The sequence below is a fragment of the Diplotaxodon limnothrissa genome, linkage group LG12 (assembly GCF_057381915.1).
Source record: "Diplotaxodon limnothrissa isolate DT_005_m linkage group LG12, D_limnothrissa_male_GT1.1, whole genome shotgun sequence".
Classification (NCBI taxonomy): Eukaryota; Metazoa; Chordata; class Actinopteri; order Cichliformes; family Cichlidae; genus Diplotaxodon; species Diplotaxodon limnothrissa.
The window spans coordinates 4,120,432-4,138,097 of record NC_140607.1 but is presented as its reverse complement, the minus strand read 5'-3'; the positions used below and the strand labels follow the sequence as shown (position 1 = coordinate 4,138,097).

The window sequence follows — 17,666 nt, the reverse complement described above, 5'->3', positions numbered from 1 at the left end:
CTCTGGCTCAGTATGCATAGGCACTGTGTACAAGGTCATTGAGGGATATTCACCACAACATCTAGAGGAAACATCCATCTCACTTATCACTGTATGTGTCATAGTGAATAATCACATTATGATAAACGGCTTCTCTTCCATTTGAACAAATAGAAAGTGTAGATACCGCCAGTGAATCTGAGTAAGAGAGTGCATGCTGTTTGCAGGCATACAGTAGATAATAAATGCACACACTCTCTCATACACAAAGAAATCTAAGCGGCGTGAGCAAGCTTGTAGAAGTTGGCTGTCATCTCTTCAGTTGCTATATTCCTTTATCCGGCGACTACTACTAAAAAAAAAATATCACAGGCATTCTGCTCTACTTTCCACTGACTTCTGTAAATAACACTTCATGCAAAAAGCAAAAACCGGAGCTGCAAAATAAAACAAAACTAACAAATCTTCAGCTGCAGGTTGTCAAAGGAAGACGAAGGTGATACATCGGTGAAGGTGTGTGGAGCAGAAAGAAGAGAGCGTCGCACGGTGAACAAAATATGCTGAGGTGGCTTTGGCATGTGGAAGAGGGACGGATGGAGAGGAGGAAGCCTACGCGGAGGTGAGTGGGGTATGTTGCATCAATGACAGGCAAGTCTACTTCTGAGCAAGAACAGATGGGGAAGCAGATGAGGGAACCACTGGGGTGTCAGTTATCATCAGATATGCACCTAGGCATTGATGCAACTTCCTTTGTGAGTGCTGTTTCCTGCCCGGGTCGTGCCACTTCTGGGCCTGTAGTTCCCATATGGGCCATAAATGGCCCGTCAAGCTTCAATAACCGCGGCTTATCAAGTCATCTCTTGGTAAAGGTCCCTTTGATTGCTGACTAATGTTGTGGTGGGATGTTTATAGGTCAGGCCCACTCTGACCTTTAGTGCTTTAATTTCATCTTAATGAAGCAAAACAGAACATTCTGATTACATTATGCCAGTTTACAGAATAAACACACAAAGTTCCCACGTCTTTTATTATAAAAGTTTTACCTGTGAGCAGAGAAACTTTACTGGTAATATGATAGAAAGTTAATATTGGAGTTTATATTTGTTCTAAAATAATCATTGTAGTTGCTTCATTTTCAGAAAATCCTTAAAAGCAAATTCATAAGTAAAACTTAACACAGAATCACATAGTGTAGTAGTAAATGAGCCCAAGGAATAAATAATGATTGTTAAATGATCATCAAAATCATCACATAAAGAAAGACGAGTTTTAAAATGCTGTTTAAACCAGAATGACATAGAAACAATGTGCTGCATAGCCGACTGGATAAACCCAAAGATGATCTGGAGCATCTGTGGCAAGTGAGACAAATGGGCCATAACAACAGCAAAAAACCCCAAAAAGAAACAAATTCAATTGTAACTTTGGGCACTTTGTTACAGCAGCCTGTCACAAACACACATTACTTTTCCAAACTGAATTGTGAATGTAGATTTTGATCCATCATGCAGTACCATCTGGAAAAGATCTGACTGGAAACAGCTTCATTTGTCAGTGTGACTATGATCCCAAACACAGCGCCAATGCAGTAAAAGCACGTATGATTGGAAAAACACACAACACTATCAGCCATGGATTGACCAACGCAAACGGGGAGGTTCAAAGCAGCAGCAGCGGAAGTGCTTCAGGTGTGGTTCTCACAAGCACTTAGCTAATGATAAAAACTGCCCGGCTGCTTCTTCAAAATGCAATAACTGCGGGAAAAGGGACATTTTGCCAAGGTATGTAAGTCGTCAGTCAGTGAAGTGAGAGAAGTAGTGGTTCCAGAATTGGCAGTACTGTGCGTGCAAGATGCTAAAATGATGGCAGCTATTCAAGATAAGCTTACCTGCACTGTCGACATTGAAACTGTACAAGGTGGCTCTAAGACAGTAGAGCTGATAGTAGACACTGGAGCTTCTGTGTCTATTCTGCCAGAAACTATCTACAGACAGTATTTTGCAGACTGTTCACTGGTGCGACCTAAAGTCAAACTAGTTACTTATGCTAAAGATGAGTTGGCTGTGATGGGTTGTCTGCCTGCATCAGTTGCACTGTATGCACAGAATGAAAAAGTTCCTGCTTCCTTCTACATTGTCAAAGCTGGTTCCCCGCTATTAGGCCTCGACCTCATTAGAGCACTGAACGTCTGCATCGTCGGAGGCAAAGTGGACCGCATTCAGGATGAAACTGCAGATGATCCGGATTCGTCTAACCAGAAGTCTGCTGTGTACAATGTTGATCCTATTCCACCAGCTCAACTTGGATGTGTTAAAGGGTTCATCCATAAAGTACAGGTAAACAACAATGTGCGGCCTGTACGCCAAAAGATGAGACGCCTGCCATTAAGTGTACGTACAGAGGTGTCAGCAGAACTCTCTCGCTTACTCAAAGCTGGCATAATTGAAAGGATCGATGCAGCTGAGTGGGTGAGTCCTTTGGTCGTGGCCAGAAAGCGAAAAAAGGAGTTGAGACTGTGTGTTGACCTTCGTGAACCCAATAAGAGCATTATTGCTGACTGCCATCCTCTTCCTCATATGGAGGATCTGTTTTCTGACTTGGCAGGTGCCACTCACTACAGCCAGATTGACCTCAGCTCAGCATACCACCAATTACCTTTGCTTTCATCACTCATGAGGGACTGTTCCAGTTCACACGTGTCCCATTTGGCCTAGCATCAGCACCTTCGGCGTTCCAGAAAATGATGCAAACGGTCCTGAAAGATCTGCCTGGTGTTCGCAACTACTTGGATGACATCATCGTCTACGGAACATCAAAGGAGGTGCATGATACACGCCTGCAAGCTGTTCTCCAACGTCTCAGACATGTCGGCCTCCAGATTAATGCTGGGAAAAGTTCCTTCTGCCAGTCACACATCACATTCCTGGGCCATGTAATCTCAAAGGAAGGCCTACGTCCAAGCCAACATCACCTTACTGCTATTGCCGAGGCTCCTGCTCCAAAGGATATGGCTGCATTGCGCTCGTTCCTGGGTTTGTCATCCTGGTTCAGTAAATTTATTCCAGATTATGCTACACTGGTGGAACCACTGCGACAGTTGCTGAAAACAGACATGAAAGTTGAACTCCAGTGGAACGAGGCAGCGCGTGAGAGCTTCAGTGACCTGAAAAAACTCCTTCTGGAAAGTCCCGCGCTTGCCGTCTATGACCCTGACTTACCTGCTTTTATCACCACAGACGCATCAGACTATGGGCTAGGCGCTGTGTTGACACAGTTACATCCAGATCAAGTGGAGCGGGTTGTGGCGTTCGCCTCCCGAACACTGTCTCCTGCTGAAAGGAAGTACTCCACCACAGAAAAGGAGGCGTTAGCCTGTGTCTGGGCGGTGGAAAGGTGGCGTACATATGTATGGGGCCGCAGATTCACGCTTCGTACTGACCACCAAGCTCTTACTACCCTTCTCAGCACCAAAGGTATGAACAGAGCGGGCATGAGAATCGCACGATGGTCTGCAAGGCTGATGTGTTTTCAGTATGATGTGCAGTACCGTCCTGGTGTTCAGAATGTCATCGCAGACTGCCTCTCACGGGTTCCCCTGATGTACTCCAGCACTGACATTGATGCTGAAAAAGACCTTCTCTTGGAGATAGCTGAAGTTTCTCCTCTCTTGACAGCGACACCGTTGACGGATTTTAAAGCTGAATGTGAGGACTGCCCTGACCTTTCTCTGCTGCGACAGGTTATCCGCTCAGGCTGGCCTAAGGTGAAAAGGTCTCTCCCACCTGAGATACAGCCGTATTTCCTGGTGCGACATGAACTTGCTGTGGAATCACCGTTGGTTTTCCGGGGGACACGTCTGGTGGTCCCAAGGTCCCTGCGGGAAAAGGTGATATGTCTCGCACACGAAGGTCACCAGGGCATAGTTCGCACAAAGCAGCGGCTCAGAGAGCTTTACTGGTGGCCATGCATGGATACTCAAGTCCATGCGATTCTGTCATCGTGCTCAGTCTGTCAATTGTGTGACAAAACGGCCAAAACTGCTCCTACTCCCTTACAGCCGGTTCAGTTTCCAGATGGTCCCTTTCAGCATGTGGCCATTGACATTGTTGGACCTTTTGACCGCGGGTCGCAGGACTGCAGGTTTGCCATCACACTGGTCGATTACTTCAGCAAATGGCCAGAAGTAGCCTTTACTTCATCAGCTACTACAGACACTGTGATTAGGTTCTTGTCTTCAGTTTTTGCACGGGAGGGAAACCCTTGTGAGCTTACCACAGATAATGGACCACAATTCACTTCATCTGCCTTTGCTGATTTCCTGAAGGAAAGGGGCATCAAGCACATCAGAACAAGTGTGTATCACCCTCAAGCGAACGGGTGTGTTGAAAGATTCAACAGAGTGCTGAAGGACTATGTTCAGGCTGCACAGGTGTCCCAGAAGCTGTGGAAGCCCGCCGTGACAGAGATGCTACAGAATTACCGTGCTACAGCTCATGCAACGACTGGAGCAGCTCCGTTCCAGCTTCTCAGAGGGAGACCCATGAGAACAAAGCTAAATGTCCTGCCGTTTCCCAAAGACACAGGACAGTATGACCAATGCAGGGCCAGAGTCTCTCACCAGCAACGTAAGAGTAAACGCTACACTGATGCAAAGAGGGGGGCAAAACCTCCCCAGCTTGTGGTCGGTGACAGGGTGCGGATACGTAAACCTTTCCGAGTGGGGAAGGGAGAGAGACAGTTCACTGATCCACTGTCAGTGCAGCAACAGACTGGACTGAGCACCTTCATCTTGAGTGATGGAAAGAGATGGAATGCAGCCCGTCTCTCACTCTGCCGCGCAGAGAATGCTGAGCCGTTGCAGGCTGGTGACGAGGTTGAAAATAACACAAGAGAAACTCCTAAAAGACCTTCTGTTCCTAACAGACCGAGACAGTTACCAGCTTGGACCAAGGATTATGTTATGAAATGAGTTTAAAAAAAAAAAAAATGAAAAGAAAAAAAAGTGAAAAAAAACACGCTTGAGCTGTTGGGTGCTAATGTTAAGTTCCATACTGCTAGTTCTGAGGTCCAAGTATAATAGAGGATTGATTTACTGTGATTTATTTGTGAGTTTTGTGACTTAAGGTTGTTAAGTTACTACAGTAACCTTAACGGTACAAGTATTCATTATAAAGGACGATTTAGGCACCATAACAAGATTGTATGTTAAGATCACGGGTATAGTTCAAACAGTAATGTTATAAGTGAAATAGGTATTGAAAATGCTGTCTGGTTGCAAAGTTTACTACTGATAATGTTCTGTGCAAATAGTAATGTTGCCATGCTAAGTAAGTAATACTGAGGTAGTAGAATTCTGTGAGAATGAGGAGAGATGTTGTGTTTACATACACTGCTAAGATGGTGAAGGGTTGCTTACAAGGGGGACTGAATATGAACATATACTCAGTTACCAGTAGGGGGCTCTGTGACTAAGAATGATGGAAGGAGAGAAGAAGTGAAGTGTATGGTGAGATGTAAAATGGCGAGCCACTGCTGAATATATACGTTCCATTACAAACCAAGCCGTCTCCGTTCTTCTGTCGAAACACCACAGGCGGTCATACTAAATACTGACTGTCATCAGTTATGTCTATTATAATATCAGTTTTCATCTTATTTTAAAGTGAACAGTGAAGTCTGAAGAGAAGAAGTGAAGGAGTATTTACTTGATTATATATTGTGTGGAGATCAGGGAAATTATTTTACTGCTATTGTCCAGATTAATAATGTAATCTACAGTATTGATATTGCATTCAGATGTTTAAACAATGTGTGTCTTTCAGAAAGACTAAGCCACAGGCTGACAGGAAACTGCAGGGTTGCAGAAAGTTTGCAGAAGTGAAACCGAAAGCATTCTGAGGAGCTGGTTAGACGAGGCTATGTGAATAACTAGGGTATTCAAATTGTCTGTTATACTTTTATATTCTTGTATTAAGCTTTTAGTAGAGGTTCTTGATTAAAACATTTATTTAGTAGATGACATATACATAGTTTCAGTTCAGTTATTACATATATGAGAGTGGCTTCTGTCTCTCTGTCTGGTGAGAGGTCAGGAGCTAGTCGGCGAGGTGAAATAGGGTGCAATTGTGGTTAGCACACAGATACACACACACACACACTTAGTTAAAGAGAATCATTTATAGGTGGAAGTTTAATCATGTTTTGCTCGGGGTTGCAAAAAGAGCAGTTTGTCGCAGAACTGCTGCTGATGTGTCAAGATGATAAGCGAGCATCCGGCAGTGACAGGAAGTACCTGCCATGAAGATAGAAGACAATGTTCTTTTTAAACTGTGTTAAAAGTCATTGTGGTTTTGATTTGACGTATCCATATATTCTGTCTGATGACGCATGAGGGGGTGTCAGTAAGTTCAATCCCTGATGGTATAAAAAATCTGTTTATGCTTTGATTAAGTCGAAGATTAATTCCTGTCTGCGTACAGAGAGGTCTTCCCACGCGTGTATGTGACACCGGAGCGGAAAGGCTGATTATGTTTCCAAGATGGTTTGTGTTTTTTAAAAGGAAGGAAACCTTCCTCAAAGCGGGCAGAGCAGTGGAGCCGCCGAGGGAAAAGCACACGATACAAAAACTGTAGAATTAAAAATATAATTTATTATGTTTAAATAGTTAAAAATATAAAATGAATTAAAACAACCTTGGCCAAGGGAAGACACAATAAAAATCAATAACACACAACATTAAAAGTCCAGTGGAATCCACCACGGCCTAAAAGTCACAGAAAACTAAGAGGTCCAGCGTAGTATTAAAAGAGGGAAACCCAGCGGAGTCCTCGCCTTCCTCCCCGCATTCCACGTCCTGGTGCACTGAAGAAAGGGAGGGAGCGGCAGTCACTATTCCTTTGGCAGTTTACTTTATAAAAAGGATAAGTCAAAGACTTACCCGGGTGGGCAGAGCTCTCAACTCCGCCCGCCACTTCCTCAAACTGCAATCGGCACCGCGGTCTCACTGCTTCTGTTCTCCCGCAGTGCACGAGCTGGCTCTTGTCGTTATTGCCACCAGACTGCCGCTACGCGTCCCTAGTCGCTGGTCATCTGCCTTTTTTTCCTCTGATCGTTTCCCCTTTCCAGTCGCTGGTAATCTCTCTTCCCAGTCGCTGGTCGTCTGCTCCATCTGATCATCTCTACTCTCTGATCGTCTCTCGCTCTCCCCTCTGATCGTCTGTGTCTTTCCTCTGTCTGTCTCGCATTCTCCGTGTTACATTTTTGTTGAACACCGGCTCCAAACCTCTTATGTGTCCTTGAGCACTCTGTAAATTACCTTTTCTTTTCTCTCAGGTGTGTCCAATTAGTAAAAACGGGGGAAAAGGCGGAGTCTCTCCAGGACAATTTGCCGGCAACTAAAAACATGCAAACTAAATAAAACACTGCACAAAATACATGCAATATAAAAAATAAATATATACACTTCACATAAAAATACAGCACAGCAAAACAACGTCCGTCTTCCCTGGATGACATGTATTCATTAAAATCAATTGTTTGACCAAGATCTTCTGGACCATGGTTGTTTGTACTCTCCTCCTCAATATTTGAACCTTAACAATTGCTTACATTTATTGTCCTAATTGTAGAAGCATTGAATACACTGGAAATATCTGAATGTCATAATTATAAGGAAGACTTGACTTATTTGGGAAATTTTGGGAGGTTTGATCAACAGTTCTGTTGATTGTAGAGACATGTGCATTATTTCTTTGTGTTTTTCTTTTGACCAGTTTATGACTAAGAAGAACTGGCATGACAGCTGTCACAAATCTGAATAGCACATTTGGATGTGTTTATATTTCTTGCATCTATTTAGCTGTAAAGATCGAAAAGCATTCAGAGATGCTGTAGACTCAGTCTTCCTCATCTTCTTCCTTGTCCCTTTCTTGACTCTCAGGCAGCTTCCAGGGAACAAAGCTTCATCAGACACTGACGGCATGACAGGCTCAAATTAGGTGCCAATTACATCTTTTTGAGTTACTTGTTTGCCGTTAAACTTAAGCAGCAGGCAGACATTGGACTGAGACCCCCAGAAGTAATTTCATATCGCAAAATGAGCCCAGAGCCTGCAAGTAAAATAATTTTGAAATGCACAACATTTGAGCTACCTCTTTAATTACACTCACTCTCACATTTCACAGTGGTTGACTCGCTCTCACTTGTCGTAAGTGTGTATTTGCTCGACAGGTAATGCCATATTAGCCGGGCTGTCTTTTTATCCAGCTCTAACCAAAAGTGATTCTTACAATTTAAAAAAGGAAATGCAAAAAGGAAAAGGATTACCAGCTAGAAACCAGAGGTGTGGACTCGAGTCACATGACTTGGACTCGAGTCAGACTCGAGTCATTAATTTTATGACTTTAGACTTGACTTGAAAAAATGTTCTAAGACTTGTGACTTGACTTGGACTTTTACACCAATGACTTGGGACTTGAATTGGACTTGAACCGGTTTACTTGAAAAGACTTGATATTTTACCCCAAATATAAAATTTAACATGCATATTATATAGAGATTGAAAATGTGACGTCATTCACGGGTAGAACCGCAAAGGATTCTGGGAACTCGTGGCAAGCGGTACTAGCGCACGCAGGCTTTCAATTGAAATCAGTTATACAGCGATAAAAAGAAACACAAAAATGTCAAGAAGCCGTTGTATTATTAACTGCAATAGCCGGTCGCATGACAGCCACGAGAAGCTGACGGGTAAAGAGATCGGTTGTTATCGGATTACGTCGTTGAAGAGAAATTGTTCGAGCCATGTTTCCGAAGTAACAAAGACGCGACGGATGGCCTGGATCGCAGCCATTCAAAGATCAAATATAACGTCCCAGAACACTCCAGCTCACAGGTTAGTCTGCTCCAAGCATTTACACGAAGGTCAGTCTGCTGTTGTAGTTAATACGTCATTTTCATAACATAATTAGTGATATAGGTTACAAGCAAGTCTGGCGCTGAACAGAAATTGTCGCGCTATGCTCCTTTATTTATTGTGCATAAATAGTGAATTGTCCTGACACAATATTGCGTTTCGCTTCTGTTATTATGGTATATTGACAAAAACATATACTTTTATTCACAGGATAAAACAGTTGTTTTGTATCACTAATTGTCCAGTACGATTACAGCATACAATATTATTGTCACTGCTACATTTCTGTGATGCGTACCAGAAATTATTTCCACTACTAATTAATTACCGTTGAGCTCAAAGGTCCTATTAATAAACGGTTAACGAATGTGTATTTATGACGACGATTTGTGAGACTGGTAAACTTATGATACGTACGATGGTCTTTACTTTCTACACGGTGCATTTCAAGGTCCTGCACCCATCCGTCGGTAAACTGTACCTGGGCTTGTTGCAGTGACCTGAAGTTACTAAACTTCATGAGTGTATGCACTCACTCCAAGAACCGTATGATTATAAATATGCATATAAATATGCTACGATGAGATAGCTGACTTCATCTAACTAGCAAATGTTGTCCAGGCTACGTTGGTGATACAGTTTTTTTTAATGTGTATGATATTTTTGTCATGCGATTTTAAAGCCGGTCCTACAACCGCATCCAAGAATAACATGCAGCTTATCTCAGAACTGTCGGTGAAAATTATTCTTGGAGCTAGGTTTAATTGAGCTGCATTTTAAAGAGGTGCAATTTCACAATTTGTGTATATTTTCTAAGTTCACTATTTTGTCATGTGTTGAGAAAAACACAGATTTTAAAATTACATGGTCTAATATTTACATTTAGCATAACTGCAACATTATTTTTTCTTTTTTTTTTTTAAAGACTCGAAAGGACTTGAAATTCAAAGTTTCAGACTTGTGACTTGACTCGGACTTTTACACCAGTGACTTGAGACTCGACTCTGACTTGCCTGACATTACTTGAGACTTGACTTGAGACTTGAGGATAAAGACTTGAGACTTACTTGAGACTTGCAAAACAATGACTTGGTCCCACCTCTGCTAGAAACCCTTCTGCATAATAAGCGCCACTGTCCTGAAAAACGCTGTCTCGGTTAGAACCTCGCCTGGTGTTTTATCAGAACGCTTAGATCAGACCAGACTGCATAATTGAGTGATAATAAATTTACATGACATCCCTCTGTTCTAAAAAACATAAAAAGCAAAGCACAAAGGCAAAGGTGAGAGAGGACAGAGAAACCGCTTAGACCTTTTCAAGTTAAACATGACCTTACCAGCCGGTGTTGAACTCGACGTGAGCGTCAAAGAAGCCGACGACGGGAGCCGTGGCCGCGTTCCAGCCATGTATACGGGCCCGGATCAGACCCTCCCGCTTGCTGTTTCTCACAATCTTTACGAGGCCTGGGTAACGTTTGTTCACATACTGATCCAAGTTGAATTTCAGCTCCACTGGAAGAGATTAGAGAGAGCCCTCCTTTAAAAGACACCCACATGACAACAGGAAAACATTAACAAGGTAGCTGTAGTCAGTGATTTTTAGCTCAGAAAATCCCTTCTTTCCCCTTTCAGAGTGTTTAACTTTTAGATTACACCTAAAGAGAAATAGTGATCACCAAATGCAATCAGTTATTCGTATTACTCACTAAAAAAGCCATTACTTTTCTTTACTAAGTACTCATCAGCAAGAGCAATCAGCAGCATTACTTTCTTAGCCAACCCAGCTCTGATCAAACGCACACCCCATCTACTCTGAGTTTGAAGCTTTATTCAGTGATTCATGAATGTGTGCTTATCAGTGACTGAGGTTTGCCAGCTCAGTCAAACAGAGAGACAGAGCCTAATAGAGTCCTGCTCATCCCACAGACAACTGATCGCGTTCTGGTGACTTTACATGTGGTCATGGTGCCTCCTGGTCGGTTACTTCTGCTAGGAGACCAAAAAAATCAGAAAAACATGATTATATACCTCCTTCTCACCTCCAGTGTGGTATGATGTACTACAAATGGGACTAAGGTACCCAGAACAAAGTCTGTGTGAGCTGAAAAGCTGAGCATACGAGAAATAAGACCCGAGGCATCAACAAGAAGAAGAGGGAAACATCTGGGATCCTGACACTAAATATGTCTACTTGTGCAGCAAGCAGTTTGTCACCAAGTCAAATATCCAGCTGGCAGTTTTAGTTTCCTGTACTCTCCAAGTTAAACTGAAGCATTTTCACATCAGCGTGTACTGGAGTGAAATTTGGATCAATTCAAAAGGCTGTGAAATACATCAGCTTTCTTACAGCTAACTCCACAATGTCCAATTCTGAAACTGTTGGGACCCTGTGTAAAAGGGAAATCAAGCCAAAATGCAATGAACTGCAAATTTCATCAACACATATTTTATTCAAAATAAAACTCAGAAAACAGATCAAGTCTTTAAACTGAGCAAAGGTACAATTTTAAGAAAAAATCTAAACTCAATTTGAATTTGATGGAAGCTGAGGGGACCAGCTGCTGGACTTTTAGACGAGGAATGTTTTAAGCTGGTGAAAGGATCTGACCGCAGGTGGGAAAGTTAAGCACTCAGATTCTTTTGGTACGAAGCCATGTGTTTGCTAAATCTGCACTATGCAGCAGTATGTGGTCGTGCACCATTGTCCTTTTGGTGCACGACAAGTCCTTTTCTTAAAAAATGCAGTACAGCACATCTAGATGCTTTTCTAGATGTGCAAGCTGCCAATTCCATGGGCATTAATGCACCTCCGATGAAGGACGCTTCTGAAATGACTGCTGGGATTAAGCTGGATGGCCTCTCTGCTCTTTAGTTTAGATGATTTGTGCATGTTTTTCAAAAACATGCAACTTCTTCTTTGCATGCAGGGCTTCAACCAGCTTTTTTGAATTTCTGGAAGTGTTCCTGAGCCGCTGCACTGATTTCCTCAACAAAATCATGCCTGTTTTTAATGTCTCTTGCACACAGCAGATGATCGTAATCTCTTGATGATATTATAAACTGTAGATGATGAGATACTCAAAATTTTTACAATTTTTACTTTGAAGAATATTATTTTGTATTTTCTTCTTAGAAACTCTCGTCTTTAGGAGCATTTACTTCTCCAGCCTTTTGCTGCTCCTGTCCCAACTCTTTTAAATGTTTTTCTGCGATCAAATTCAAAACAAGGCAATAATTATTTTTTCATGAAATATTAAAATTGGTCAGTTTAAACATTTAATGTGTGTTCTGTGTTCTATTGTGAATTAAATATATGTTTGTGAGATTAGTAAATCATTGCTTTCTGTTTTTTCACCTACATTTTACACAGAGTCTCAGCACTTTCATATGATAACATCTGCTATAACTACAGCTGTCTTGTGAATGTCTCTTTGTGTTATCAGATAAATGATATTTATATGAATAAAACTAAACTGAGTTGAATCATTCAGAACTTGAAATGAAGTTTGAAACTTGAAAAAAAGCTCCGTTTTCTTCAGTTGTATTGCTTCCATTAGAGCATCTTTTAGAGGACAATGGTGGATTTGATGTACTCGTTAGAGGCTTATTCAAGACAATCAACTTGCAGCCATTGCTGACTTGCAATAAAGGGGATACCAGCAGAATATTGCTTACTTAAAACCATTGCAGGCTTTCTCAGCATCAAACCAAGGAAACACTGAAGGTTTCAAAGCAGACAGAGCACAGCAATCTAAAACATTTAGTCTGATAGAAACTTGATCAGTGGAATCCAAAGCGTAAAAAGACAGACCAAAAGTGGGTACGCCATTAGAAGATCAATACATCAAGCTTTGATCATTGATACAGAATTGGCAAACCAAATACAGGAAGAATCCAGAAAGTCAAAGTTCTGTCAAAAGAAAAATGTCTGATAGTGGTCTGAGAGGACTAAACACAAGAAAGAGGTCTGCTTCAGAAGAACAGTAAGAACCCTCTGCTTTGCATCGTTGTGAATAAGGATTCATAATGAAGCAGAACACTGATTCTGAGCATACTAGAGCAGCGGTCCCCAACCGTTTTTGCGCCACGGACCGGTTTATGCCCGACAATATTTTCACAGACCGGCCTTTAAGGTGTCGCGGATAAATACAACAAAATAAAACTAGTACCGGTACCGAAAAAAAGAAGATTTATTCATAACACACGTGAAAAGACCCAGGAAAACAGAGTTAATGATAAAAACGATAACAAAATAACGCTGAAAACCGATAAAAACCCTGAAAACCACACATTTCACACCTGAGCCTCAACTCTCGCGGCCGGTACCGGCCCGAGGCCCGGGGGTTGGGCACCGCTGTACTAGACCATGCTTCCATTCAAAAAAAAGGGGAGCATAGCCAACACAAGAATACTTATAACTCCTCAATCACGATGTCATAAGTCACTGGACACTGTGAACATCCACGGTCACCACTTCATGCATAATGGACCTTCCATGTGTATGGACATGTGCAGGTATACGTATGTATATAAGATAAGATAAGATAAGATAAGATAACCTTTATTAGTCCCACACGTGGGAAATTTGTTTTGTCACAGCAGGAAGTGGACAGTGCAAAAGTTATGAGGCAAAAATTAGAATACAATAAGAATAAATACAGTACACAACTGTACAGAATAGAATAAAATAAAAATGTACATATGTATACATATGTATATTTAGTGTGTACATGTGTGTGTAAATAGGAATAATAGTGGTACAATAGCTAAATCAAGCTATATAGTTTATGTCTTCCATATTTCCAACCATATCCATAATCACATACTGTGTATGCTACCATTGTATATAGTGTATTATCTTACTTTTTTTCATTGATTGTACTTATTTGTATTTTTGTATTTCCTTCTGATGTCTGTACCTGAGCTGAGGTGACGCAAAAATTTCCCCGTTGTGGGATCAATAAAGTCTTATCTTATCTCGTCTTACTTAGAAATTCATCTTAAATTTTCCAGTAATTGTTTCATTTAATTAGAAACTGCTGGAAAACATGAGCTTTTCCTTTAATATTCTGTATAGATGTGTATAGATGTTAATGTTGTGTATTTCTATTCTAGTCACTTGAGACCAAGTTAACGATTTCTATACAAGTTACTGTAGTCCTAAGGCATTCCTCATCGCAAGTCTTTATTCCAACTGGATTATAATATTGTCTCTGCTCTGCTCTCCTCTCACGGATGAGGCTGGCTGTCATCACTGGAAACAAAGTTTGATGGGTAAACAGCCATTTGTGCAAATTGCTGTCTGTGTTTCGTCGGAGGATAGATGGCTGTTTGAGCTTCTCCTCTGGGTTACTGCTGAGCGCTCCACTTTCTGAGGGAGAGATTAATAAGGAAGCGTGTGGCACATCGGCTCTGAACAGCATCCACACCTAGCTTCTGACTTCAGCTAGCAACATAAATCAGCCGGTGAAAGTATAAGAAAAATGGCAGTCTAATCCCCTGTGTGTCATTGAGGAGACATAGTGAAGGATTGTCAGGAGTCTTTTTCTAGCTGAAGGTCTTAACATACAGTGGTGAATGCTGCAGGGAGAGAGGGTGAATTTGCTGGTATCCTACTGGCCCTCGAAGAGACAGAAAAAAAGCATGAGCATTTAACACTAAATTAACCAGTAATCCCACAGACTGCAGTACCTGCAGACCCCTGAGGCTTTTTCCCATCATTTTAATTTCCATGATTTTGTCATTTAGTTCCCAATGACTTCATATCATTCGTTTCTAGTTCTATTTTACATATTGCTTTTTAAAAGTACCAGTATGTTGAGGTCCTAGGGGAACCCAGTCAAAAGTATGTAATTTTGGAGATTTAATAGATGCCCCTCATATTTGCCACGGGTCCTAGCTAAAGAAAAAAGAAAGGAAAAAAAAAGGGTATTCTTTCATTTTGTAGACAGATACAGATGCAATAGATACAACTTCCCTAATAGGCAATTTGCAAAATTGTCTAAGCTAAGCTAGATTAATGGTGTTGAAGTCCACGTGAACACTACATCAGGTAAGTAAACAATTAGACAGAATTTGAATGACCATTTATTACTGTAAATGTATTTAACAAGGGTGCCATGGTAACAAACTTTGAAGGCATACTGGTAGTTTGTACTTATATTGCAGCTTTGCCCCTGCTCTTATTTTGACACCGTGGTACTTTTGCCACTACTACAGCTACTACAGAGCAGTCATCCGAAGCATTTTCTGTAAAAAAATTACTTTTTAATATTTGTGACTGTGATGACATACATCTTTTCTGTGTTTGTAGTTGTGGCGGGGCGTGGTCTGAGAGACGGATGCACCTGCACAGCATCTGCAATCCCACCTTTCTGGCATAAAAAGCTGTGCTGTCTGTCTGTGGTTGTTAGAGATGGTGATGTGTGCGGCTGGAAAGCTGCAGCCGCTGTGTGTACAGCATCCAAGTTAATAAGTATGCTGAAAAGCATTGAACTGTCAGGTCTGCTGTGGGTCATTTACAGCAGTAAACTATTTGAGTACCTCCTCTGCTGATGACATATATGAGGTGGTCATTTAGAACATTCATCCTGACAGGTTGAGATGATGTCGATTAATTTGAATCAAAATCAGCTTCTACTGTTTGATATTTTCAAATCACTCAAATTAAAAGTCAAGAGAAAAATCAATAATTTTATGACTTCCCCCCCCCCCTTTATAAATCGGTAATGATGTGCACCATGGTGGTGTAGGTAGGTAAAAAGGTCCTAATCCAACATCAGGGCCTTTCTGGGTGCAGTTTGCATGTCATGTTCTTCCTGCGTCTGTGTGGGTTCTTTCCAGGTACTCTGGCTTCCTCCCTCAGTCCAAAGACACGCAGTTAGTGAGGTCAGGTTAATTGATGATTCTAAATTGGCACTGTGAGTGCAAATGTCTGTCTGTCTCTCTGTTCCAGCACTGCGACACGCTGGCGATCCGTCCACGGTGTACTCATCTCTCACCCTATGGAAGCTGAACTCTGAATAAGATAACAAATGGATGGATGGAAAAGGTAACGATTAAGGAGCACCCACAGAAGAGGGAATGTGTTTGCTATGCATCACTTTGTAGCAGTTGGTCCCTAACCACTGCCTACTGCTGTTTCCAGTGTATTGAAAGGTTTAACCAGCAGTTACTGTGCCTGTCATCTCTTGAAGGTTGAATGTTGGCATTGACTTCCTGTGGTCTCTGCTCACTGCTAGTCACTTTCTGTGTTGATACCCCTTTAATGTGTCCCAAATGGTAAGAAGCATCCCATCCTGCAAAAGCTGGACTTATTAAAGTTTGACTTTTTCTCTTTCATCTACTTTTTATCCAGCTCTTTAAAGGATCACAAAGGGATGGATACACATGAAAACGTTGTGGGAATTTAATAATAACATCACGTAAAATAATTTATGAACTATAAGGTTTGTAGGGTTCATCTTATTGAATTTAAATCAGTCACTGTTAGAAGCTGCATTGTAAAGCACCTCAGCAGCTTAGTTCTGATTGCACCCATAGCAGGTTTCGGACCTGTGCAGTGAGGCTCCTTCATCATCAGTCTACCCTGCAGCTACAATACAATAAAAGCTATTAGGGTGTAATAATTACTAGGCTTTGCTGGAAAGAAGAAAAGTTATGGGGCTCTCTCTGATCCTTGCAAATAAAACGCTGGAATGCATCCATCGGAAGAGAGTTATGGAGCTGGGAATACATTTTAAAGTACTGGCAATGCAACATGGCAGAGGATAACTATCCATCATACTGTGAATTTAAATGAATACATACTGTGCAAGGAACACCATGAATCCCTGGAAGTCATGGGAGGTTATAGAGTGCTGTGTTAAGGGTGGATGATGAAGTGTTACTGAACATTCTTTTTAAAGCCTGAACATTCACTCCTTCCTGCTGTCCAAAGAGATGTCTAACTGGCAGTCTATTAAAATTAACCCCCAGGATTTTCTCCTCCAATAAGACCAGCCTCAGAACACCTCTTAATTATGTTTTTGTCTGGCGAAGTAAAATGATCACCTTCAGAGGAAAGAGATTTACTTGTGCAACACAAACCACAGGCCACATTCTTTTAACTCTGGATTTATTGACTTGTCTCCGACACTGATCCCTGAACAGGCCAGATATCGATCGCTTTAATCAATCATGAGCAGAATAGTAAAGTTACCTAATGGGTAAACTGGCTCACCACAAGTAATGTGATGATGGATTAAATATTAAAAAAGGAATCATGTGCTTGTCATCCTGACACGAAAGCTTCCAGCTGAAACGCTGCGTCAGAGTACAGTACAGTTCGTCACTGTAAGTGGAAAACGTTTTTGTCAACACGCTTCAGAGTTGCAGAAATGATTTGTGCCGCGGCATGTCAGCAATATTGAGGTCACCCACCTCTCACGCATTTATTGGGAACAGCATGACAGTAAACTGGTTGGTGTTTGATCTTTTCCTCTTCTAACGTACCTGATCTTAATGTCTGTGCATCTGCTTCATTTTAAATTCTTATCGCTCAACATCTTGCTTGATTTTCTCTGAATAACTGACAGATAAATTGCTAGAGATACTGTACAGCTTGTTTGCTGCAAGCAATGACTGAAAGCTGTAAAAGTTGTAGCAGGCAAAATGCTTTTTGACATTGTTAGGGGAAAAAAGTCTACGCTAATCTTTCAATATACTGGAAGTGAAATTAGAGGGAACTAGAGTCCTGTAGCTACTCTAGGCTCTGTTATCTGGATTTAGAAAG

At 41.5% G+C, this 17,666-nt stretch overlaps 1 protein-coding gene across 1 annotated transcript in view; it reads right to left on the bottom strand.

Moving 5' to 3' along the window:
- Positions 1 to 17,666, bottom strand: part of galnt9 (polypeptide N-acetylgalactosaminyltransferase 9) — a 110,822-nt gene that overhangs the window by 59,163 nt on the left and 33,993 nt on the right. The window contains exon 4 of the mRNA XM_085367043.1: positions 10,231 to 10,405. Within this exon, the coding sequence (XP_085223169.1) occupies positions 10,231 to 10,405 (175 nt within the window). The remainder of the gene's footprint in view (positions 1 to 10,230; positions 10,406 to 17,666) is intronic.